Raw genomic sequence first — 24,896 nt, 5'->3', positions numbered from 1 at the left:
TTAGGATTTTGAGCTTTTCCTTAAATCAGGCCCATTATCCTACTGAGAAGCACAACTACTGGTTAAGAAATAAGCTTATAAGGCAAAAGCTGGAAAGTTGCATGTTTGCACAAAGAGCTTTCAAAAAGCCCTTTGGAAAGCTGGATATTCTCTTCTCTGTTTACTTAGGGGGCTTCTCTGTTGTGCCACAATTGTTTTCCCCATGGTAGGATAAGGAATTTTTGTCGTTTGTATCTCCCTCTGTAGAGAAAAGAAAATTAAGTAAATGAATGAAAGACTTGTACATAGTCTACCAGGAAGACTCCTACACATTGAAATAAGCAGTCAGAAAATAAAAATAATTCTCAGAACTAAGAGTTGATCACAGCGGAGCAGCCGGACAGATGCGTTCTCTTACACATTTCTATTCTCTCATCTGCTCTAACTCGTGGCCGTCTCATGTAGGAAAACTACTGAACTCTCTTGTATGAGAAGCAGATTACTTATGTTGGGGACAGGCTGCTTCTCAGGGAATAATCCTAAAGAAATCTCAGCTACACTGCAAAGTGACAGTCCTATGGACTGGCCTCGATTTAGGAAGGCAGTGACAGGGTCACCAGGAATTTTGTTTTCGAAAGCTCTGGACCAGCCCACCAGCAACCTGAGCAGGTACATGTCAAGGCTGCTGCTTAATGAATTGGTGGCACCCAAGAAACTTGAGTAACATGCAAATTATGCATATTTGAGGCAAACCACAGTCATTTGGGGAATGTGAGGTTATTAGGGCACCTCAGAGCAAACTGGCATCGTTATTCTGAACAATTCCTTCATAAATGTGAAGAACCACATCCCTTCCTCACCATAATGGCACTGGGACCTTCATTCCCCAGCCTGAAATTAGCTGACATAATTTATGAAGCAGATCCTTCTTAGTCTCCTCACATATTTGATTTTAATATTTCATAAGATTATGGAATGAATTCAATATTTTAAAGCAAAACTTAATATGATTGATATTGCATGACAACAGTTTTATTACCGTGAAATTCACATACAAACATTTGGATAAGTCTTTATCCAAAATTTGAGCTAATCCATAACATAAATGTAGTAACACATCGTAACTTTTAATCAATGTATTTTAAAAGTATATTTTTCTTAAAGACAGAACAGAGTTTTGGTGTCAAGTTGGGGGGACCTTGTTGGGATTCGTATAAACAAGCTGTTTAGATGTCATCTCGTGTTAAACAGTAAACCATACAAAGTACAGTAGGATAATGACATGTATGATAATGTATCTGTTTCAAATCCAGGGCCCCTAAGGTGTCTCCAGGCAAGAATCTTACCTCTCAGATTAAGAAAAACTGTAACTTTAGAGACATTTCCTGGTTCCAAATTCAATTCCTGACATAAATTCTTTCAGAGGCCCCTCTTCCATAAGCCATCAGGATATTCACTGTGGGTCTGAGTCATATGTACTTGAGACATCATTCACACCATAATGAATGAGTCGAGAGACTTTGAGGTATACCAGATATTATCAAGTGACAAACTGCTGATCTAAATAAAAACAAAACACTCTTAACTTGACAGCTCTGTGCCTTTCTGCTGAGTGCATGGTCCCAGCTCTAACTGGGACAGAGAGAAAATTAACTTGAATACAGAAAAGCAGATATCAGGGACAAGATGGAATCATGTTTCAAAATTATAAACTTTTTGGCTAATACCATATTTCAAAGGGATTTGGAAAGAACTATCTCTGAAATCATTGTTTGTGAATATTGCTTTTAGAGAGTGTTGAACTGATTATTCAAAGCATTGTACATCCACAGACATGCTCTCTTTACCATGTCATCTTGCTGTTAGGAAGTCTGAGCAAGAAAAGTCCAGAGAGAGGATCACATTTGCATATTGTTCATTCACCTGAGTTAGACTGTGACAGCCACAACAAGGGTGAAGAAACTTTTGAAAAATCGTAACAGCATGGCAAAATGCTAGTCGAAGTTTATATTGCAGTTACTGTGGAAAATTCCAATTCAGTCCTTAATAATCTAGCCTTGGGCATAAAATGAAATGCAGTAAACTACAGCATATGCGAGACATGAGAAGGAGGCTATGGGAGGCCGAAAATATTACAAGCAGCCTTGCAAATAAAAGTTGCTTTCTCCTCCTCAGTGCTCCAGACAGAAAGGGCAGAGAGGAGAGGCTGATGGTGTGGGGGCCTATTTGAGCTGTTCAGTGGAGTTAACCACAATGCGATACATCATATTCACTGCCAACCTTAATGAAACGGACCAGTCTTCGTTTGTGTTTCTAGGTCATTTCACTGTCGATGTGGGTCCCTCCACACTGGTTGTTTCCTGGGAAGTATCTTGTGTTTGTCAGTTGCCCATTTCTTTATCTTTTCCATTTCTCCTTAAGGGTTAGACTCTGAACACCTCACATTATCTGTATTTTGCTTCATGAAATCTGCTTAATTTTGTACTAAGTAATTTTAGCATCCTTGGAAATGTAGTGGAACTGTAAAACCTGGACTCTGAAAATGGACCAGCATAGGGAAGGTAGATTGATATGCAGATGGTCTTGTCTAGAAAGGACTGCTGGTTTGTGGAAATGTACCAGGCAGTAGCAGCAGTGGCCACGGCAATGCGTGAGGTGTCACAAGATTAAGTCCTCAAGAAGCTTACGTCCAGGAGGGTAAAAGGAGGTGGGAGGTAGAATCAGGATAGAACAAACAGCATGCTTTAGAGGTTCCCAGGAGAGAGTGATGCCCTGGCTGAGACAAAGGTTGAGATGGGACTCCTGAGCCTAGCACACACAGATCCTGGAGCTTAGGCCCAGTAGTCGGGTGCTCAGAGCAAGAGACTTGTATGAGAAGAGTGAGAAGTGACACTGGGCAAAGGTTTAGTTTGAGTATCAGAGTGAAGAAACAGTTTGAAGCCAGTTTGAGGAGGAACCAGCAGGACAGGAAGGGCCTCTGTTTATCACAGTGAGTAACCATTGAATGTGTTGAACAATAACATTCTGTAACATACAGTTCCAGAAGATTAAGTCTTGATAGCTAGAGATAAACCAGAGAAGAGAAATTGGAGACCAGTTGAGAGGGTGTGACAGGTGAGAATTAACTGGTACCAAGGGTGACTGGTGGCACTGGGGATGGATATAAGGGGGCAGCTGCGAGAGAAATATCCTGGGTGGCAAATCTTTGTAACATGGCAACGTGAAGAAGGGATTAAAGATGCTACTCCAGGCAAACAAGGTGGCGGGTGATATATGGAAATAGAGAAGTCAGGGAGCCAGTGGGTTTCAGGGGAAAGATATGATTGCTATGAGAAATTTGAGTTTAAGTTTCCAACTGGAAATATTATTTTAAAAATTAAGTTTTTCATCATCTCTTACTTCTTAGAACTTCCATGAGAAATACTTTCAAAGAGAAGAAAAATGGACCAAAGGAGTCACAACACAAATTCTTAAAGGACTAAGAATAGTACTTTCAAATAACAAGTGCTTAATAAATATTTAATAAGGCTATTAACAATAAACCTAGTCAATAAGTTTGCTAGAAATTCAAAGAATCTAGATTGGACAATAATTTTTCCTTCCATTTCAAGTTGCACTTTTTTTGTAGTAGAAATTAAAAGGAAGTATCATGAGAAGGTGGTAAAAAGGAAGACTACTTCTAGAGATGGACAGTCCTTACATCTGGCCACGCAGTGTTTAGAAGAGATAAAAGTGTCAAAGATTTGGGTTTTTCTACCAGCAAACTCAACCTTAGAGTTTCCTTGGGTAAAAAGTCACTTGGGTAGAAGTTGAGTTTTTAAAGAAAGAATGTGTTTGAGTTTAATGACCTAGTATTAGAGTAAATGAAACAAACAAGAAGAAATGAGAAATTCAATCTTGCCTCCATCAGATGGATTAAATGCTCTTATATCCCAAATGCTGACATTTTTGGTGGAAAGGAATTTTCATTAGAGCTTTACCAAAATACTGGAGAGTTCACTGGGTCAACTCAAGACAACCAGAAGACGTCTGTCTCTCGGTCTTGACCACACCTCAATTTGACATCATGACATCAACTCCATTGATCTTTATGCCAGACCCATCAATTTATCACCTCTTTTTTAATCAGTACCAGAGTGATGCATAAAGACTTGTTTTTTTTTTATCTTTTCTCCTTGTTGAAATCACGTAGCACAAACAACTAGTTTCCTGTTAATCATGCACTTAAGACTCGCTTAGCTCGGAAGAGTGTGGCCAGGAATCATTCCCAAGAAAAGTTTATACCACGTGCAAGTGTAGAGAGTTTGAAATGAAAGAAATGCTGAAAAAGATAAGTTTCTCACTTTCAAATCCTATTTTTCATTTGCCTTCTCGGGCCATTGAAGAGCCCAGTGATAACTGCTTTTCTTAATTATTCATTGTGCGTGTTTGTGTGTGTTTGTAACAGCAGTTGTTAGCTCATTGGCTTCACAGAAGTAGTTTCCATCCTTGTTGAATTTGTTTTGTTCTTTTTATATTTGTCTTCATATATAATATTAACTCTCCTCTAGGTAGATCTCTACTTTATTTATTGTGTCTATCAGATTTGCTAGTGTGGCAAAAATACCCAGGGTTAGGCTGAACGATGGAATTTATCATATAGTTGGAACACTGGATCTATGAAAATATCACCCAGTCTTACTGGGCAGGGGAAGCTCACTGTGGGCACTCCTCCTCCGTGGGGTGGGGTCAACTGCTGAGTAAGTGTTAGAGAATGGACTGTAAACCCAGGGCTCCTGGCTCTCAATTCATTCATAGTGATCATTTAAATTTTTCATCAAAGCATCAATTCTAACTAGATCTAAAGAGTCAGTGAAAATGACCACTGGCATGCCCAGTGTTAAAGTAAAAACGTAGGACAACTGTATACTTTTTAATCAGCCATTCAAGGTGGCTCTCAAGCATGTTTCTCTCAAGTAACGTATCCACTGTTATCCACATGCATAACATGTTCCTAAGTGTGCTGTCCCTGTCAACATCCACCTTGTCACCAGTGGCAGTGTCACCAAAACCATAGACTGAGGGTCTGTGTCCCGACCTACTGAGCCCTCATCCCAGATCAAAGCAGTGAGAGCAGTGTCCAAGTGACATTGCCTGCATTTGCACTCCCGGTTCTGCCAATTACTATCTGTGTGACCATGAGCGCTGACTCACCTATCAGTGCCTCAGTTTCCCCAGCTTAATAAAAAATAGTAACTTCTTCTTCAGAGGGCGTTTAGAGAATGCAATGTTAGAACATATATAAAGTGCAAAATGGTTCCTTGCCTGTGGCAGGCACTACAGAAGTGTTAGCTCTGATTATTACCTTTACTCTCCCAGGTTTTATAACTTGCTCAGGATTCTGGGCTAATTCAGGGAAGGGCCAGAATTCAAAATCAGGCAGTCCGTCTCTAAACCCCAGTTCTTAAGAATCATGTGATACTACATAGCCAGGAATTACCATGTGAAGAAACGACTATAGAATGTGAGAATGCTAAATGGATGACCTTGAGTACCCCCTCACCAATTATAAAATCCTGCATATAAAAATCCAGAAGTAAACATTCACTGAAAAGACTGGCAGTGTATTAATAATTGATCTCAAACCCCATAATTCAGAAGGGCTGCCCCCAGCCATGGAATTCCTAGGAAGGGACAGAATTCTAGATGTTCTGCATCCCCAACCAGAAACATCAGAAGAACAAAGGTGTGACTATGCCGTATTCCTGCTATGGACCGACCAGGTGACAATTTACCTGGAATTTGCCATTCAGTAATCATTCCACATTACAAAACACTTGTATTTTAAATTGTGACAATGACTGTTTTACTAACTGTCCCCCTCTGTGGCATGTGAATCCACCTCCACTGCTGATCCACAAACAAGGCCATGGAAAGTGCACCCTGCTGGCCACAACCTGAGCTCTGTTGGTGATCACCCCAACACTTGGCCAAGTCCTAGTTTCATTCTAGAAAAAAATGTAATGGGCTGGCGTTCCTTGCTCCCCTAGGACATCATTCATTCATCCCTTCATTCAGTAAATAGTTATGGGTACCTTTCAGGTGCCACATGTTGCTCTGTGCTTTGGGGATACAGCTGAAAATAGAAGAGGATGGGGGATGGGGAAGAAAAATAAAGAAAACCCATCCTGTAGCCCAGTGGTTCTCTATCATGGATGCATTGTTAAAGTGAGCTCTGCTGCCCTGTCTCCATCCCCCAGAAATTCTGACCGACCTGGAACTGGGGTGGGGACCAATATATTTTCTCCTAGAGAGCTAGGTTCATGGATAGAGCCCTTGAGGAAGATGCATGTTTTCCTGCTTCCTGTAGGAGCAGAGCCTCCCTCTGGATTCTCTTCTCCTATGTGGCTGGAAATGCTTTTTTTAAAAAAAGAAATTGTAAAAGGTTCTACTTCTTCAACACCTATGCTCTCCTCAAAACCTTCAAGAAGGCCGAAGTATAGAGGGGTCATTTGAGGTTTGGGAAAGATTTATGTTTTCCTTTAAAAAGTATTTTTAGGATTCTGATGTGCGCAGAGAATCATTCCATGATCATCAGTACTACCCACTCACTATGGTGCTAACTTCTCTTCATGATCCTACACAATCTTATCCCACTGTTCTCTTTCCCTTTTCCATAATTCTTGTGAAGTAAGACGGCATCAGTTCCAATGAGGCACCGGAGAGAGTAAAGATAGAAACAGAACACAGAAATATAAACTTAACATAGGCTTCCTCATTAAATTTATCACTTTGCTCATTGTGTGTTGGGTGCTTCCTAGAACATGAAACTGTGTGAGGTCTACCTTGGATGCCTGTCCCAGCCTTGACTTTTGTTTCGTCCCAGGATAAATTGTCAAGTTCCATCCTGGCCGGGAGGAGAAGGGGTTACTGCAACTGCCCCATAGAGAGCAGTCAAGAGGCTGACAGCAGTGGCCGCAGTCCATCACAACTGGATGTGCCTCCTCCACTGCAGTTAAAGCAAGCAGGCTGTGATGCAGTTTACGAGGACTGACTTTCCCGAAGGGACCACCCCTTCCTCTCCTGAGTCTGTCTGTCTGTCTCTCTGTGTAGTTCTCACCCTCCTGTGCCCCTCCTGTTCTCTCTCTCTTCGTTTCCCTATTCCTTCCACTTCATGTTCATCTGAATGGACACGTAGTAGTTTAGAATTATATTTCTATGGATTGACTGTATTTACTGAATATAATTTTATATTCTGTGTTCTCAATTCAAAGTAAGGAAAAATTTATTTATTTATGTCATTCAAAACCTTTGTGCCAAAACACACTCCCTTCTGAAGTAACCTGACTCAGAGGTGTGCCCCGGCCCCTCTGTTGACTTTTCCCTGAAGGTCAAGTGGTTCTGCCTCTAGAGCAAACAGAGTCCGATTAGAAGGCTGAGATTAGCAAAGATTCCACACTCTAAAATATTTATGTTAGTCCATGCTATTGAGCTTTTTAAATTAAATTCGTAATTTATTTTGTTACAACCACATTCCACCCCAAGAAGAGAGCTGGATAATATAAGAACAGACACATTTACTACAACAAACCCGTAGTGAGGGCCCCGAGGTACTTCATGATTAAACATGAAATGTACACCATTTCTGGACCATCTACTCATGTATTATGAGGGTGGTGGGCCATCTATTTCTCCTTCATCAGCACTCAAAAAAATTTAAAGTAACATTATACAACAACCAAGCTCAAGATAGTTACACCAAGATTTAGAAGAGAAAAATCTCTGGACATGGTTTTACTTAAAATAATTAAGCTCTATCCTTTTCCCTTCTGCTCATCTAATTCCTCCTCAGGTTTCAGGACACAGCCACATTCCACCTGATCTGAGGGTCCAGGTAATGCAGAAAGAATCATGGAAGCCAATAATATTGTACACCCATCCTAAGCTTTCTTAAAAGGTTAGGCCCCACCTGTGAGGATACTGTGATATATATCATTATATTCCTAAACCAATTAGCAAGTATGGAAGGTTAACTGAGTTCAGGAGAGAGGAGGTGCTTAAAGTGACCTAGTCTATAAACACTTGTATTTGTGTAAGGAGAGAAAACTGACACACATCAAAGAAAAGTGACTCATGCTGTAGCCTGCTCTTACGTGTCTCCTGGGTGGATCCTGCCCTGAGTCCCCAGACAACACTCTCTTAGCACTTTCTTCTTCCTACTTCCATGACCGTCCTGAGCACAGTGGACTGGTGTTTTCCACAGACCCATGTCTTCCCAGGCTGAGCTACACATTCCCAAGGACTGTGCCTCATTTTCCTGGGTGCCCAGACCTGCTGTGGTGCCTGGGTCACCCTAGACATGCAGGTGCAGGGAATAGCACTTCTATATTCCCTGAGTCAGTGAAGGCAGTGATGAGGACTGGAGTAGCCAGAGAAGGCTAGTCACAGACACATTTACTAGTCTAGAAGACTAGATCTGGACCAGCAAAAAGAGACTATCTCGGGGAGAGAAGGATAGGGGCACAGCCCTGGAACGTGAACCACCAGAAATGAAGACACAAAGTACGATTGACCCTGGTGTGTTCCAGAGACAGTTATGAGAACTGGCTTAACTTCAGCAGACAGTTTTTGAGTAACCACAAGAAATCTAGGGAGATAAGCAGAGTGGGAAAGATTATAAAAGACCCTAAAAAAAATTGGTTTTTGGAAGTGCTACCAAGCGGGATCCGTGTCGGTATCTGCAGAGAGGAGAGATGTTTGCACTGGAAGCCTGGGCGAGCAGGACCTGCAGGAAAGGATGATGGAGAGCTGAAGGCAGGGGATGTAAGATCGCCAAGGTCACAGTAGGGACAGTGTGAACGGACAGGAGGAAATCAATAGGTGAAGCAACAGGAAGGAAAAGCAAAAATCAATGGACCTGGTGATGACTGGATGTAGGGATTATACTAGGGAATGAATCAGGCAAAGGAACGCCAGCGCCTGGTGGGGCGCCCGCAGAATAAAAGGACTGAGAGACTCCATACTATTCCAAGTTGGGCATGGGTCTCTTGACCCCATCGCAAGCCAAGTTCGGTCCTGCATTTCACACTGGGAGCCTTTGCTCCATGCTCGGCCGAGGTGAGCACAATAGCCACATTTCTGGGTTGAGTATGGACCACCCAGCATCTCGGGCCCTTGCTCTGTGCCAGACCACCTCCCAGGAAGGACCACTGAGCCCTCTAGGCTGCCAGAGGTGCTGCTCAGCTTTCTGTGCACAAGGCGACAAACCTGTAAAGACAGAACACAATCTCTGGGGGATGTGACTTCACATGTTCAAAAAGTAGCTACTTGTTGTTATGCATGGAGAAGGCAGAAGTTCACAACAGATGTTGGTCAAAGAAAGAAAGAAAGAAAGAACCAACTGACCTGACAGAATAGAAAACAACACGAGGATTGAGGAGAAGTAGAATTTATCTTTAAGGAATAAAACGTGACAGCTATTTGGATGTCATAGTTTAAAGTATACAACATACAGACGCTTTCTGTTCGTTTTGTCTTTTTATCCTCCCGCCCCATAACAATGACATTTTGGATACTGACCGCTAAAACTTTGCCCTAAGCGCACCTGCAATGAGTAACTATCAGTTGCTACTAGGAACATTCCCTCAGTTTCCATATCCCCAGTGGTTAACTGTACACACTCTCTTTGCCAAGCCTAAGTTTTGTCTAGACTGACAACATCTCTCTTCAGGGTGATGGACTATTTCTGAGGTTCCGCTCATTGTCCATGAGCTGCAATGGAAGGAAAGAAAAGGCTCCTCCACTTTACGCTGTGGGTCTGAATTCATGTCCTTTTGTTCCACTCAGATTAAACCATCCCTGCATCATTTTTAGCCCGAGAATCAGAGGCAAGACTGAAGAATTCAAACCAAGACAGCCTTTCCACACTGGACCATGGCTGACACAATGTGTCAGAGCTGGAAAGACCACACATACTAACTCTGTCTATGGGTTCTTGTTAGGATTGTATACATGGGCTCCTAGGGCAGTAGTTTCTCTGTGTTTTGCTGTCTACTTATAAATAGAAGCTGATTACAAGAAATGCTCATTTCTCCCTTTCTTTCTTGGCTTGCTACCTCTGCAGTAAACCCAAGACCTTGCAGAGTCTATGGTTTGGCCAGACCAAGGAAACCCAGGAGACGCACTACAATGAAAAATACAAGGGGATCGGTTTTGATGGTAATAGACGGGCACTCGCATGGCCTTGCCAGAGAGATAGATTGCATCTTAAACTCTAAATGATTTCAGTCGTAGTGAACAGTTACCTCCAAGCAGAAATCCTGCCCTGGGTGTTCCAAATTGTATCCTGAGATTCAACTGGGAAAAGCAGCAGGGAAAACATACTCTTTTAACATAGTTTTTTAAAAAATCAATGTTCCAATTTTAGCTTCACATATATCATCAGACAAATGATGCCATTTAGTAAAAAACATGGATTCATCATAGGTAATCAATAAGGCAAAATACTCACAAAGTCCATTCCAGTATGTACATGTGTTCATGGGAGTGAGATTCCCATAAAGTCTAAGAAAGGGAGGCCAGCTCTTCTGCATCCTACTGACTCTAACCTCTTATGGGCCCTAAACTACCAGCTGATTATTGCTTAATTACCTGGAGCCATCCAGACAATAGAGTAGGTGGGACGTTTGCTACAATAAACTAAATGTATATACTCATGACCAGTGATCAAAACTAGAGCCCTTATATCTAACATTTTCTGGAATTGTCTTGCTGATGGGGGAGAGGAAAGGAACAGGAAATTAGTTCCTTTCACTAATCTTACAGATGACTTTGGTGAGTTGATGGAACCAGTTTCACTGAACTCTTTTTGGACATGATTAGTTAGCAAAGCTAACTGCTGCAAATAAAATTAATTTTTTACATTGACATAACATCTCATTTGGAGGAAAATCATTTTTTCCAGTTGACTTTCACCAACATCATAAAATTTTGCCTATTCATTTCTACTAATTTAGATTCCGTTTGGACAGAGGATGAGCAAAGGTTAACATCAGTATCAGCGGAAAATCAAAGAACTCAGTAAATAGTGAAACGCAAATGAAGAGGAAGTCTGGTCCACTAAAGAGGCCCATTTTCTGGTTCCTCTAAAACCTCAACACCAAACCCCAAGCATCCATGTATAAAATGGATGGGTCACTTCCTCTGTTTCCACTCATTAGAAAAAGGCCGGTGTAAGTTTATGTGGCTGAAGTAATTGACTACAGGTTTTCTGTTGGTTGACAACGTGTTTTCTGAAATCAGATATAAATAAACTGGGGCCCCACCAAGGATGGTTTTTCTTCTGTTTCAAAAGCTGTATTGAAGCTGCATGAGTGTCCCTTTTCCCTGCTTCCAACTGGATGGTCATCATGTCTTAATGATGGAGGCCTTACTGCAATATTTCACAAATCAAGGGAATGGGACACAGCTTGGCCGTATTTCCTCCAACGTGCCACAGTGCTGGGATGGGAACAGCCTCCTCCCTAAATGTTCCATCTCAGAGGGGTGTCAGCTTTCACTACTTAGTTACCCCATTTCAGTCCTCTTAATCGGTGACCTCTGAAGAAGAGAACAAATGTCTGGAAAAATATCACTGCAGTGTATTAAAGGAAATTAAACTGGATGATGAATCTAACTAAGACATAGTCCAAAATCTATAGCAGTTAGCTTTGCCCTAAGGAAAGGAGGAATCCCATAAAACAGGTCTGCAAGTTAACTATTTTACAACACAAATGAATTCATTTGATGGGTAAGGTTCTCTCTTACTTGCCTTTCCCTCCGGGAAGCTGCGTGTTACAGAATGGTCTATTCATTTCACCACTCCCCCATTCTGAGTAGCCTAATGTTCAGGCATTCCCTCAGCATATGGAATAAAACGCTGACCCAATTAATCTTGAATTCCAGCCAGCATCTTCGACTCCAAGGTGTCTCAACAGCGGGAAAGCCACTAGAAAAACCAATAATATCATACAGTCTCTTTCCAGACTCACTGGGTTGCTTGCGAAGCTCTTTTGCTATATCCAGTGACTGAAGGGACACTGGGAGGTGTCTTGACAAGGCCATCCACTCACCAGTGCCCACTGCCAGTCGACTGCATCATGTCATATATATCATGGTGCAGGCTCAAACTGGAAACCTCTCAATCAGTGCAGACAGTTTAAGAATGGAGCTAATCCAATGGAGATTCTCTCTTGTCGGCTGCGGAGATCCCACAAAGTTTTCTTCAGACTCTACATGCAGATTATAGGTCAAATCCATCTCACTTCTAATTAAAACAGATGGCAAATTCCATCCCAACAGTGAGTTTTCTCGCATATTGATACATCTTCTACTAAACACTCTCTTGCTCTCCCAACCTATCCATTCACATTTATATACATACGTATGTGTGTAGATGTATATACCTGTGCATACACACACACACACACAATACTTTGAAATTCATTTTCTTTCTTTATTCAAGGCTTCCTCAAAACAATAAAAGATGACCTTTGGGAGACTGCCTATACCCAAATCTAATCATTTCTGGGTTTTTCTTATTCTGATCCAAGTATTTATACTTTCCAGAGGCCTGATCCTGTCATTCTGCCTAAGGTGTGGACTGACTTTGCCCTGTGTTTTTTTAATTGGCAAACAATATAACAACATTGCACCTTCCCACTAAGAAATTAGAAAACAAATGGAAAATAAATCTCCCCAAATGCACTGTCCTAATATCACAATGATGACCATTTTTGTTCATTTTCTTCCAGTACAATTTGGTAGACTGCTTTCTTTCACTTAACATTATTTCATAAGTGTTTTTCTATGATACTAAATAATCTCTATAATTATCATTTTAATGGTGCACTGAGTGAGTGTACACCATAATTTACTTAACCATTTACCTATTGTTAGGCATTTAGTTGCTTCCATTTTTCACTCCTTTAAGCTGGAATGAACACTTTTATATAAGCTATTAATTTAAAGCAGCATGCAGAGATGACTCTCCATCACTAATCTAAAAATACAGGGTTTATATATTTACAACTCGCATTTGATTATGAAATTTAATTTGAGAGTAATTAAGACATTTATATTCCAAACAGCTCCTCGACATCAGGCTCTCCGTGAGCCAGACAGGCCCGACCATGACTCGCCATTTTCACCTCAAGACAGCACAGTCCGATGAATTCTAAAACAATTTTCTTATGAAAAATAAACTTTATGAACTCCAGCTGCTTTAGAGCCAAGAGATTAACTCCAAGAACCAGATCCATGGGCCTCGGAGGTGACTCAGCCAAGGCAAGCCATCGCTGAAAACACCATTTTGGCTTCCTGCTCAGTCCAAAGCTCAAGGCAGCCCTCGCTGAGTCTGTGCTCCAGAGCCAGGCGTGTTCCCGGCACCCACCTGGAGGTTCCCTGCATCCCCTGCACCCAGAGACCTCGGGGCCACAGGAACGGAAATTGCTCAGACTAGTCCCAACTGTTTGATGCTTTCTGACGTTTATCATGGGTCATTTCAGGCTACAGACTTCCCAGGGCAGGGGAAATGGTTTAAGGCATGGGATTTAAAGGGAGGAAGGGTACCACCCACCAGCAAATTAAGAAAAAACCTGTGCCTCAGTTTCTCAATCTGCATCTTGAAAACAGCAGTAGTGCTCCCGTATGAGGCTATCGTGAGGGTCAAGGAGAAAAATGCAAGTGAAGTGCAGAGGATAATGCTGGCATTGGGGTAGGACGCAGAAGTACGTAACATGTGGACTGAAGGCTGACGTGAAACTAACGTACATTCATCTGCTGAATGAACGCATGAAGGAATGATGAATGAGTGAGTGTGCTGGAAGGTTCCACTTGTCTCATGGACTGTCATCTATAGGATGCCCAATTTTCTTTCATGACAAAATCGTTTTCTTTTTTTCTTTGCAATTATTTTATTGAGGTCATAATGGTTTATAACATTGTAATTTCAGGTGTACAGATCATTTTCTTAATGGTAATCGCTACAGGCCTGATTCCCCCCAACAAATGGTAAATGAACACCCTGGAAAGATGTATCCACCTTAATATCAATGTAATTCTTATTGTCTAGGAAAATCCCATTCTGAAGCTCTAGAAAATGTCATCCAGCCATCAAAAGGAACTCGTAACTTCATCTGAAGCCAAAATAAGTCAACTACAAGAAATTTTTAGTATCTTTCCTACCAGTAGGATTAGGACAACTCAATTATTATTATTTAAAAAAAAATTTAGCAACAACAAACTAAACTGAGAAAAAAATACAAAGTATTATCATCATTTTTACTAATGAGAAAATGATTTTTATATACTTAGCAACTCCCTGTAAAACAGAGAAGAAATTAGGAATTTTTTTTATTATTATTTTGCCACTGGCAATTAATTCTTCTGATTTGTTTTATTAGTCTGATGGTTGGGTCCAAGACTCAGAATATCTTTCCAAACCAGCAGACTGATGTAAGAAAATTATTTCAGTGCAGTTCTTGGCAAATCGTGATGATGAATAGCATGGTAGGACAAACTTATTCAGACACACATTTTTCAGTAGTGGCAGGGAAAAGGCTGAAAAATTACTAGTAAATTGCTTTTTGTAAAAATGCTCTCTCTTTCAAATTTTCCCTAGTATAAAGGTCTTCTGCAGAATGATGGCACAATACATTCTGACATACCTGGACAACATAGGCAGTGCAAGAATGAGTATGAGATGAGAGTGAGGGTTAAGATTTAATTTTCTTATTATACCCTACCTTCTCCCCTACTCTTCCCCACACCAGGTCCTTTTGTGTGCATCTCTTTGACCTGTTGGGATAAGTGTCTCTAAAAGCTATATATTATCTATCTTTAGCAGGCATGCTCTGCCCCACCCACTATCCACACTCCAGTTCTCCCACAACGGAGCCAGGACAGCGACTCAGCTGCAATCTGTTCCTTTCCTTTCCCCTTCTCTCCAAAACTGCCCAGTGTTTCGAATTTTTCAAATTGCAAAGGTCTCCAAACATCCCAAGCACCTAGTCAGGCACCAAAAACCAAAGAAGGCTTGTTCTCTGTCTTTTCCAGACTACCCCCAGGTGTGACTGTTTCGGATGAGTTCTTTCGTCAGAGGACACACAGATGCGTCAGTGGGGTGAGGACATGCCTCGCTGTTGGCTCAGAGCAGAGCTGGGACTTTTCCAGAGAGAAGCTTCAGAACAGGCGCTCTCCAGACCCACCCGGCCCCTGGGAGGTGGGCCCTGCCATCTGTTCTTGGTCTTTCACTTTGCTTTCTCTCAGGACACACTGTAGCCACCCAAGAGTGAAAGGTCTCATGCAGTGGTGCTCACCTGGGGCCATGTGGCAACACTTCTAGCTGTCACACTCAGGGTGCTTCTTATATCTAGTGAGTAGAAGCCAAGACGCTGCTGAACACACTCCACTCTCCACTGCGCAGGAGAGCTCCCACAACCAAGGACTACCCGGCCAGAAATGCCAGGAGGCCCCAGGCTGAGAAAGCCTGGTCTAATCTAAACTGGATTCTGCAGAGCTGATCTTTGTTATCCTCTAACACGATGACCAGTCCATTGTGTATAGCATAATCGATAACATACTTGACCTCTGTCTAAGCCTTTCATCCTGTAACACCAGTGGAGGCCTGCAAAGTGCCAAGGCCATGCTGGCCCTAGAGGCAGAGGTCAATGTAATGGGGTCCCCAGACTGCAGGGAGGGGCATCTAGAACACACTCTCTGCCGGGAGCTCTGGGCTTCTTCTCTTCCCCTTCGCCGCACCACCACGCCCATAGGCCTCAGTCCTAACTCAGTGAGAAGTGAGGGTGTGGGGAAATGCCCTGCCCCTCTCTTTGCTGGGCACCTGGGTTATGGAGACAACATGAACTCAGGGGTCAGGTAGGTCAGGATCTGGCTCCTGCCTGTACGTCTTACTTGCTGTGTGACGTTGAACAAGTAACATGACCTCTGAACCTTCAGTTTCCTCCTTGAAATGGATGCATGGCACTGAAGACATTAGGTATAGCCTTCATGTACCAGCGGAGCACCTGGCGGCCCGCACTCCCGCTGACTCCTGGAGCGGCAGCCCCGAGTCTCTCCATTCCTGTGGCATTTCCTGAGAAGTGCTCTTGAGGGTTTCTGTGCTGGGTTCTCAGGCTCCACAGGCCCCAGTGGTCTGTCAACAGCTGGGCTAGGCACTGCGGCCAGAGCCTGTTCTTGTTGGGCTCTTGCACATTAGTGTCCATGACCGTGCCTCTCTGGGCACCTTGCCCCAATACCAGGGGCCTGCACACCCAATTCCTCCCACCTACTGTTTTCTTCTCGAACACAAGGGGAAAAAGCAAACACTAACTCACAAACAACATAACTATATTTTCTCATTTTTAAGTTCAACCCTAAAGACAGTTCTTCTGTGTGCAATAAACAGCTGTGAATCTGCCTAACAAAGTGAAGGCCTTTTCCCCCACTGGTATTCCCCGAGAGCAATCATTGGCCACCTGCATCTGTTTAGTTGCATTTAATAATTCAGCCCAAGATGAATTTGCATGATTAACATAAAGCCTCGTGATTTTATTTTCTTTCAGGGTTTAAATACTGAAACAACCACCATTGTTTTCATTTTCAGAGGTTGTGATTAAAAAACAAAACTTGATTCTAGAATGAACAATTTCTTTTTAAAAAAAAAGTACTTTCAGATACCACTCTCCATAGAATCAAAGAAAAGAATTGCTAACACTGCCTTTATAGATGCAGGGAAACCCAGGTTCTTTTTATGGCTGCTGTTGACCCATTACAAGCAAGCCACACCTCAAACATTTATCCTTTATGGTTTTCCCATAAAATGGTATGGCCCACTCTCCCATGGCATCCATAATGGCTAACATAAAGAAATTTATTTCAGTTCCTCATCTTTGGGCTCTCCACATTTATCTGATCAGGACCCAGAGTCTCCAATAAGTCTTTAAGAGAAAACAGCAGTCCTCTTGGATTCCAATAATAGATTAATCACGTCATCCTCAAAAAATAGTAAAAACCCAAACCAAATAAGTTGCATTTGGAAAACCATCTGCCTATGAAGTGGAGACGATGAAATGTGTGTGAACGATAATTTGCAAAGCAGAAGAGGCAGCATCGCTGGGTCTCTTGATGAATATAGTAAAACAGGTTTGTCTAATGGGGAAACATGCATCACTATCAAAAGAAACGAGTGTATCCCACATGGAGAAGCAAGCAGGCTTTAATATCTGAGAAGCATTTCAAGCTGTGCCTGCCAGCAATTCTCCGCCTGTCTGATTTTCCTTAACATAAAGGCGGACCTCACTGGTTTAAAAATAATTAGGAAGCGGGAGGTAGTAAATTTGGCTAAAAGTTTGTGCTGTCCATGTTTGCACGGTGTTGCTGTTCCACTGACGCCTCTGTTGATGTTTCCGAATGCAGGAATCATGGTCAGTAAGGAAGCCGGCAAATGCGGACTCGCGACGCCAGAGAGTGAAGTGGAGCCTGCCGCCTGCCTGGCCCTGGAGATGAAATACGCCCTGGATCCCAACCGGCAGATTAAAAAACGGAATAAAGCTCTGCAGGTGCGGTTTAAGGATATCTGCGAGGCGCAGAACGAGCAGAGGGACACGCAGCTCTCTGCGGGACAGCCAGGCGAGAAGCGGGAGGCCAAGGCTGCGTCCTGCAGAGCAGCCTACCGCAAATACATGACAGTGCCCGCCCGGAGGTCCATCCCCAACGTCACCAAGAGCACAGGTGTGCAGACCTCGCCAGACCTTAAAAAGTGTTACCAGACCTTCCCTCTGGACCGCAAAAAAGGGAATCTCAAAAGCATCCCAGCTGCGGATGCCTTTAAAAGTCAAGACAATGGGTTTGTAATAGATGCGAAAGAGAAGAGTGAGGAAGGGGCCCGGGAGGAGGCCCGACCGTGGGGTGCGGGCCAGGTTCAGAAGACGGCGGCCTTGGTGGTCCATTCCGATGAACACATGAACGCGCTGGACCAGCCCGCTGGGGTCAACTGTGCAGAGCCATGCAAAAACCCTGATTTGCACAGCTGCCGAGACGCTCCTCTCCAAAACTCCACTCGGCCTCCCTCCCAAGAGCCTGATTACCAGCTGCGTGAGAAAGCAAAACATGACAGGGTGACACCAGACACTGAGGAACCCGCTGCGTCGGCCCATGGGAGGGTGTTTAAAACGGAGGTGGCCACCGTTTATGCACCGGTCGCCAGTGCAAAGACCCCAGAGCCGGCCTTATCAAACTCTGCCGCCACGAGCGAGTGGTCCCTCTTCCCGGTGGCCGACCAGGAGCGGAGGAGAGCCACACATCTTAATGGGCTCCAGGGCCCCCCGGGCACTGCTGTGGCCTGCTCGCCCCCAGTGCAGTGCTTGTCCCCTGAATGTAGTGAACAGCCCCCGCAGACTCCAGCCCCGCTGCCGGGGGAGGACAACCAGCCTTGTCCGACAGCGGTCGCTGTGGGTGAAGAATGCCAACAAATCGTGCCTCATACGGAAGTGGTCGACCTGAAAGCACAGCTGCAGATAATGGAGAACTTGATCAGTTCCAGCCAAGAAACCATCAAAGTGCTCTTGGGGGTCATTCAGGAGTTGGAAAAGGGAGAGGCCCATCGGGAAGGGTATGTATGCTCACACGTTTCTTATGAAGCTCTACAGGCTTGTCACCCCCTGGGGCCACCTGGAGCCCGCAAAGCCCAAATCCATAATAAGACTAAAGCTAGCATTTCTGTGAACAGGCTATGGTCTGAGGAGACAGGAAGCTCATAGGGGTCACAGAATATTTTGACACTAGCCATTGCATACTCGCTTTCAAGATTTACCTGTTGGTTAACATCCATCTGCCTGGGCTGGAATTCAAACCATAATTTTCAATGAACTGATGCATCTTTCCTTTTTATCTCCTAGGACAAGGGTCTATGATATTGATGAAGTATAATAGATATGCCAGTTCAAAATATCTAATCTAAATAAGAAGCTACTTGCCTTTTAGAAATTATATTATGGAAAAGAAAGAATTCACGTAGCATTTTGCAAAGTAAATGCTGACTCGCTTATATTAAATAATTGGAATAAGATTGATATTCAGGACTTTATGTTATATAAACATAACCTTTGTCCAGACTGCCAGGCCTTCTCTTTCCCGTTTCGCCTTGAGACTCTCTGGATTCCTCCAGCCCATGTTCTGGATGTTGGATCTGAGGCAGTGACCCTCTGCCTCAAGGGATTAGCACCCTTCACTGTGGGCCCCTACCCCTGGTTAAGTGAGCTGGCAGCCAGCATGTACATACACCAAGAGATGCATTGTCAGGGCAGCAAACCAGCCCCTGCACGGTTTCCTCAAGAGGATTGTTGTGGTTGAGGTACACAGTGTTTGCAATTGCAAACAACAGGAGGAAACAACCTCTGCATTCCAGGGCAGGAGTGAGTGAGGCTTAAGCCCTGGCTCCAGAGGCAAGGTGCCTGATGTAGGGTCTGCCCTTGGCTTCTGGCTTCTCCAGAATTGTGTAGGTGGCCCATCTACAAAAGGAGTTAATTCTCAATACCCCTCGCCTCCTATTTATATAGTATTGTTTGTGGTCACCAGTATTAAGCAAAAAGAATTGCTAATTACTCGTAAAATAATCTAACAGGAGATTAGTAGTAACCTAACATTATAGAATGTTTCCAAAAGGGCTTGTTCAGTCTTGGGTTTACATCTCCATTTTCATCCCATTTCAATCATTTAGACTTGAATATGTACATATCCAAAAGCAACACACTAAGGTGGGTCTGTAAGGGATTTCTCCATCAGTAGACCATATTCCCACGGAAAAATTAAAAGGCCAAACAGGGACCTGATCATTGACTTTGATATAGCTGGTGATGTCTTAAACCAGACAGCAAAACAGGAAGATACCAACATCACCAGTTGGGAAATAAAATTCACCAAATGGTATAAAAGCAAATGCATCTGCTAATGTGCGTGCTCACAGAGGAATGTGCCAAATAAAAACCTGCAAAGCCTGGACATCACCAACACCCATGAAAGGAGAACCGGGTTACATACGTTGGCCCCTTGTTAAATTCTTAGAACAAGTGTGGAAATTTGTTTTAAACAGGATGCTGAGTTCTCTGAGACTGTATCAGTCTAGCGAAGTGGTTTTGAGTTTAGTAAGACATGTCTCGGTGGGAATTCTGGCTCTGAGGACTGGGGCAAGGGCTGTACCTCTCTGTGCCTCATTTCTTCACCTGTAAGATGGAGATGATCATCCATCCTGCAGGTGGAGGGTGAGGATAATATGGGTGACCTTCTCATGCGTTTAGCCCAGTGCCAGGTGTGTCAGAATGGGTTGATGTCTGCCAGAGGTGTGAATGTTGGTCTTGCTGGTCAGTGATGTCAGGGTCGGGAGAACACTGAGCAGCCCCATGTCTGAGGCCAGCGTAATGAAGGCACCCCCACACTCTCAGCACACAGGCTGCCACCCACTGCTGTCCCTGAAAGCCCTGAGTTGCTCTCTCCAGTACAGTGGCCGCTAGCCGTATGTGGCTATTGAAATTCAAACTCAAATTAATTACAATTGAAAATTCAGTTCTTCTGTCACACTGGCAACATTTCAAGTGCTCAAGAGCCACATGTGGCGACTGGCTGCTGCAGAGGACAGAGAACATTTCCTCATCACGCCAGCATCCTTAAAACATGGCACAGTGCCTGGCTCCTAACCACCGAGGCCTGGGCACCTTAGATCAAGGCAAAGGATGACATTACTTTAAAATCAATCCCTCGTTCAGTTGTTGCCTGCACAGGACAAGCTCACAATAGAAAGACAGGTCCTTATCCTGGTGAACTCCCACATCTGTCCCTAAGAACCTTCATTTCCACCTCTCTCTGAGCCCTCTGAACTCAATGGATCAAATGGTTTCGAACTCCAAGGCCACTGTGAAGGTGACCCATCTTGCTCAATGCCCCAGGGTCATTAATTTGGCCAAAATTCCGATTTCCACTACTCTTTTCCATGTGAGAACATAGGGGAGGACAGCAGCCTCAGAGGTGGGCAGATAAGAAGCAAGCTCATTCTTCATCCTGTCTCCAGGTATCTGGGTCCGGTGCAGTCACGGGGAATCAGAGAGATGTGCTGGCACATCCTTAACAACTGGCTCTGGGAGGAGGGGGAGTAACATTTGCTGATTTCAGTGGTGTAAATACTGCTACCATGGCCGATTTCAACCAGCTCACAAAATCCTGAAAATTTAACATTCTGCTCCTCTGAGCACTAGACCAATTCCTTGACGAGTATGCTTTAGGACCATCATTGTAGAAGGAAGAGTTTACAGGACTTAATTTATGTACTTGATTTGAGCTGGGAAATAGGAGTTTTAGTAAAATGAGGAATTCACAGGATTTATTTTATGTACTCAAACTAAGCCAGGAAATAGGTGTTTTCATTGCATCTCATGGTAGAAAACAGGAAAACTCACTCTATTTTATGGAGATTATTATGTAGTCATTATGTAATATGACAAAGAATTTCATGACCAAGTTAAATATCAATAGAGTTTTCCTTGGAAAATATTCTAAAGTTTAAAAGTTAATAAGAGTGGAGAATGCTCGGGAGAGGGGTAAAATCCATTTCTCTCCCCACCCTCCACCTCCAATAAAGCATGGAGGAGCCTGCTTTGTGTAGAATTTTACCTGCATTAAGGGGAGTCCTAGTGAAGGCAGGTATGTTGTGTGCATCGCAGAGCCCATGACTTTAAATCCCAGTAACACATTTTGCCCTCAAATCCCACATCATATTGTAGGCTTAAGCCAGGCTGGGTGAGGCCACAGGCCTTCTCTCGTGTACGATATTAGGATGGAGCTAGGGAAGGCAATACTCTTTTGAACTTGGCTAGTGACGGTGGGCCAAATTATGTTTCCTGAAGCATACCAAATGTATAACTCTTTAATAGGATTCTTTTCTTTTCACTACTTGTTTATTTGTTTATGCATTCTCACTATTGAGTTTGTGCAAACTGCATGATTAAGTTTGCCAGGCAAGCTCTTTGCAGTAGTTCTTACTCTCTGCATCGGAATTTCTGTGTCACCAAACACGACCACTTTCAGTAGCTTCCAAGTTATTTTTCATAAGAGACTCTTTCATTAATCTCATTTGCTTATGTAGATTTCTGAAAGGCCTCAGCAGAGAAAGTTTTCAGCTTAGGCAAGTTACTTAAGCTCAGTGAGCTTCCATTTCATCTTCTATCAAATAGGGATCGTAGAAGCTTAAAGATGATATCTACAAAGCTCCTAGCAATAACCAACACACAGTGGGCACTGAATAAAGGACATTTCCTAATAGGAGCATTTCAGTAGGATGCATTCTGTGAGTAGGTGGATGTGCAAAAAGTATTCAAAATCATGCCTTTTAGTCCCTTATAAAATGTTAGGGTAATTCACTAAAATTGCTTGCTTTATGCAGTGCAGCAGCATTTGATCACTCTGCTTGCATGAATGCCAAGAATTACCCTGCTTATTTCAGAGCTCTCAGTATTATTCTTGTCTCTTCCCAGGAAGTTCAGGGTCACATAGACTACCTAAATAAGCCACTCATGTAGCCGTTGAAGGCTGAGAACCAGGCAAATGGGAATGGGGCACTGAGTTTAAAAACCCAGTCAATTTTTGTTAACGGTCATAATTCCCCAGAGCAGCCATGTGTTGCTGGGCAGGACAACCTCCGACCCACGGGCTGCAGGGCTGCAGTGCTCCTGGTGCATGCTCACCAGCAACTGTGACATGGCACCCCGGGGGGATGGCTGTTTACCTCTAAGACTCTGCACTCCACACATTTAGTGTCTTGATGGGTTTATTGGCTGGTGACAGCCTAATGATATTCTGCTATTCAGTGAAGACCTGAGAACAATATGAGAAGCTTTATTCGAGCTATCAAGCACGAGGGCAGGATTTGCCGTTGCCCAGAGTGAAGTAGGTTCTTTCATTGGTCAGGTCTCTCCCAGCATCGGCCGGGTGTTACCTGCAGGGTTGGGTGTTGGGGAGGCAGCAGGGGAGCAGAACCCAGGCCACAACGGGCCCTTAAATGTGACCAATGAGCAGAGATGAAATCATGAAACTCCGGGGGGCTCTGTGGCTGTACTGAGTCAGAGCAGATGTGAGACTACCACTTAAAAGAAGAAAATTCTAAATAACAAACCAACCCAAGAAGTCCAGTAGCTTGCAGGAAAGGTTGTAAATCCAGTGACCCTCAGTCTCCCATTAGTCCCTGCTACCCCCTGACAAGGTCCTGTTCAACCTCACAGAGAAAGGGGCATTTCTCTCTGCTGTGAGGTCCAGGGCACACAGTGATAGAAAAGAAAACTGAGCCAAAGGACCCACCCTGAGATCAGAGGCCTTTGAGGGCAGCACTCACAGTGGCTTTGATGACAAAGGGGACAGGAATAAAGGTCTGAGGGACAACAAGTTAACACAAACCCAGTGTGGAATCCTGTACTAATGTTTGCTCAACTTCCTTCTCCTTTTAATCACTAAAAACAGGAGGACAGCCACGGAGTGGGTGAAGAGGCATGTGCATACACGCATGTCGAGGTCAGGGCTGAGGCTCGTGGGATGTATGTTTGGAAGACCTCAGGGTCAGTTTCTGATATAGCACGTGTCGGCACACTTTTTCTGCAAATGGCCAAATAGCAAATATTTTAGGCTTTAAGGGCCATATAGTCTCTGTTAAAATAATTCAGCTCTGCCACTGTATCATGAAAGCAGTCACAGACAATACACATACAAATGACTATTGCTGTGTTCCCATGAAAATGTCTTTACAAAAACAGGCGGCAGCCAGATTTCGGCCACGGGTTGGAGTTTGCCGACTTCTGTGATGCGGTCTTGTAAATGTAGTGACCACATTTACTCAACTGAAAACCGGTCAGAATATGGGTGCAGGACAATCCCAGGTGTGTGACTGCCACACAAACAGGTACATCATTCATTCCCACGTTCAGAAGGCTTCTACCAATGGTCTCCTAAGTGGTGGGCACGGTGCCAGGCAAGGAGGGATACAAGTCAAATGAACTCAGGGCCACTTTTGAAGAGTTCACAGGTCACTGACATTCAGTTTGCTCAAGTCTACGCTTAATTGTTCATCAGCCCATGCAAGCCTCAGAATTCTGCTTTGGAACTCTGTGTGTGTGTGTGTATTATCCACATACATGTAATTCATATGTGTCACGCATACATGAAAGCATTTCGTGAAAACAGGAAAAAGGTCTCACTCGCCCACCAGCAGTTATAAGAGGTCATCATAGCACATATTTGTGTGACGTGACTGCATTCACCTAGATACTGATGCTAGATGGACAGAAATTATGTACTTGCTTTATCTTACATCCTTATATTGACAAATCACTCCAAATCAGGCACTTTTCAGAAGGACCTGTCAGGGGATGAGAAATCTCTCTGAATTTTCTCTAATTATCCATGCCCAAACAGAATAAATACTGCATCACAATTACAGAGGAAGCATGAGGGGACAATTTAATTTGTTTGTCACAGAGGAGAAAGAACCAACATGGAAAATTGTGCACCACTGCGGCAGCCAGGACATAAACATGGGAATCACCGCCGTCTCAGCATGAGATTCTGACAATAAACTTCCCAGAGCCCCCCCCTGAGAGCCGACGGGAAAGCTGGGCACAGTTAGGGGATCCCATCACAGTTTGGCTGGGCACCCGCTAGAAGGATGATTGGGTTACTCTTGCCAAAACCTACCCACTTAATTGAAACCAAAGTCTTCCACCTGGTTAGCTGGGAATGGCCAAATTTCGAAGAGGAGCGGTGGGTGGCATTAGTCTCGCTAGCCTCTGCAGTTCTGCAAAAGATCCTTGTGGATCTTCTCTGGAAGGTTGTGTGCTGCCTTTCCAGGCGTCTGGCACAATGCATCA

General features: G+C 43.6%; 2 protein-coding genes across 4 annotated transcripts in view; one reads left to right on the top strand and one right to left on the bottom strand.

The window, feature by feature from the left end:
* DOCK1 (dedicator of cytokinesis 1) overlaps nucleotides 1–24,896 on the bottom strand; it is a 512,522-nt gene that overhangs the window by 251,895 nt on the left and 235,731 nt on the right. The gene's annotated exons all lie outside the window — the stretch shown is intronic.
* INSYN2A (inhibitory synaptic factor 2A) overlaps nucleotides 17,397–24,896 on the top strand; it is a 37,321-nt gene continuing 29,821 nt past the window's right edge. The window contains exon 1 of the mRNA XM_058544276.1: nucleotides 17,397–18,607. Within this exon, the coding sequence (XP_058400259.1) occupies nucleotides 17,397–18,607 (1,211 nt within the window). The remainder of the gene's footprint in view (nucleotides 18,608–24,896) is intronic.

The sequence above is a fragment of the Diceros bicornis genome, chromosome 6 (assembly GCF_020826845.1).
Source record: "Diceros bicornis minor isolate mBicDic1 chromosome 6, mDicBic1.mat.cur, whole genome shotgun sequence".
Lineage (NCBI taxonomy): Eukaryota > Metazoa > Chordata > Mammalia > Perissodactyla > Rhinocerotidae > Diceros > Diceros bicornis.
This window is presented reverse-complemented; position numbering and strand designations above follow the sequence as displayed.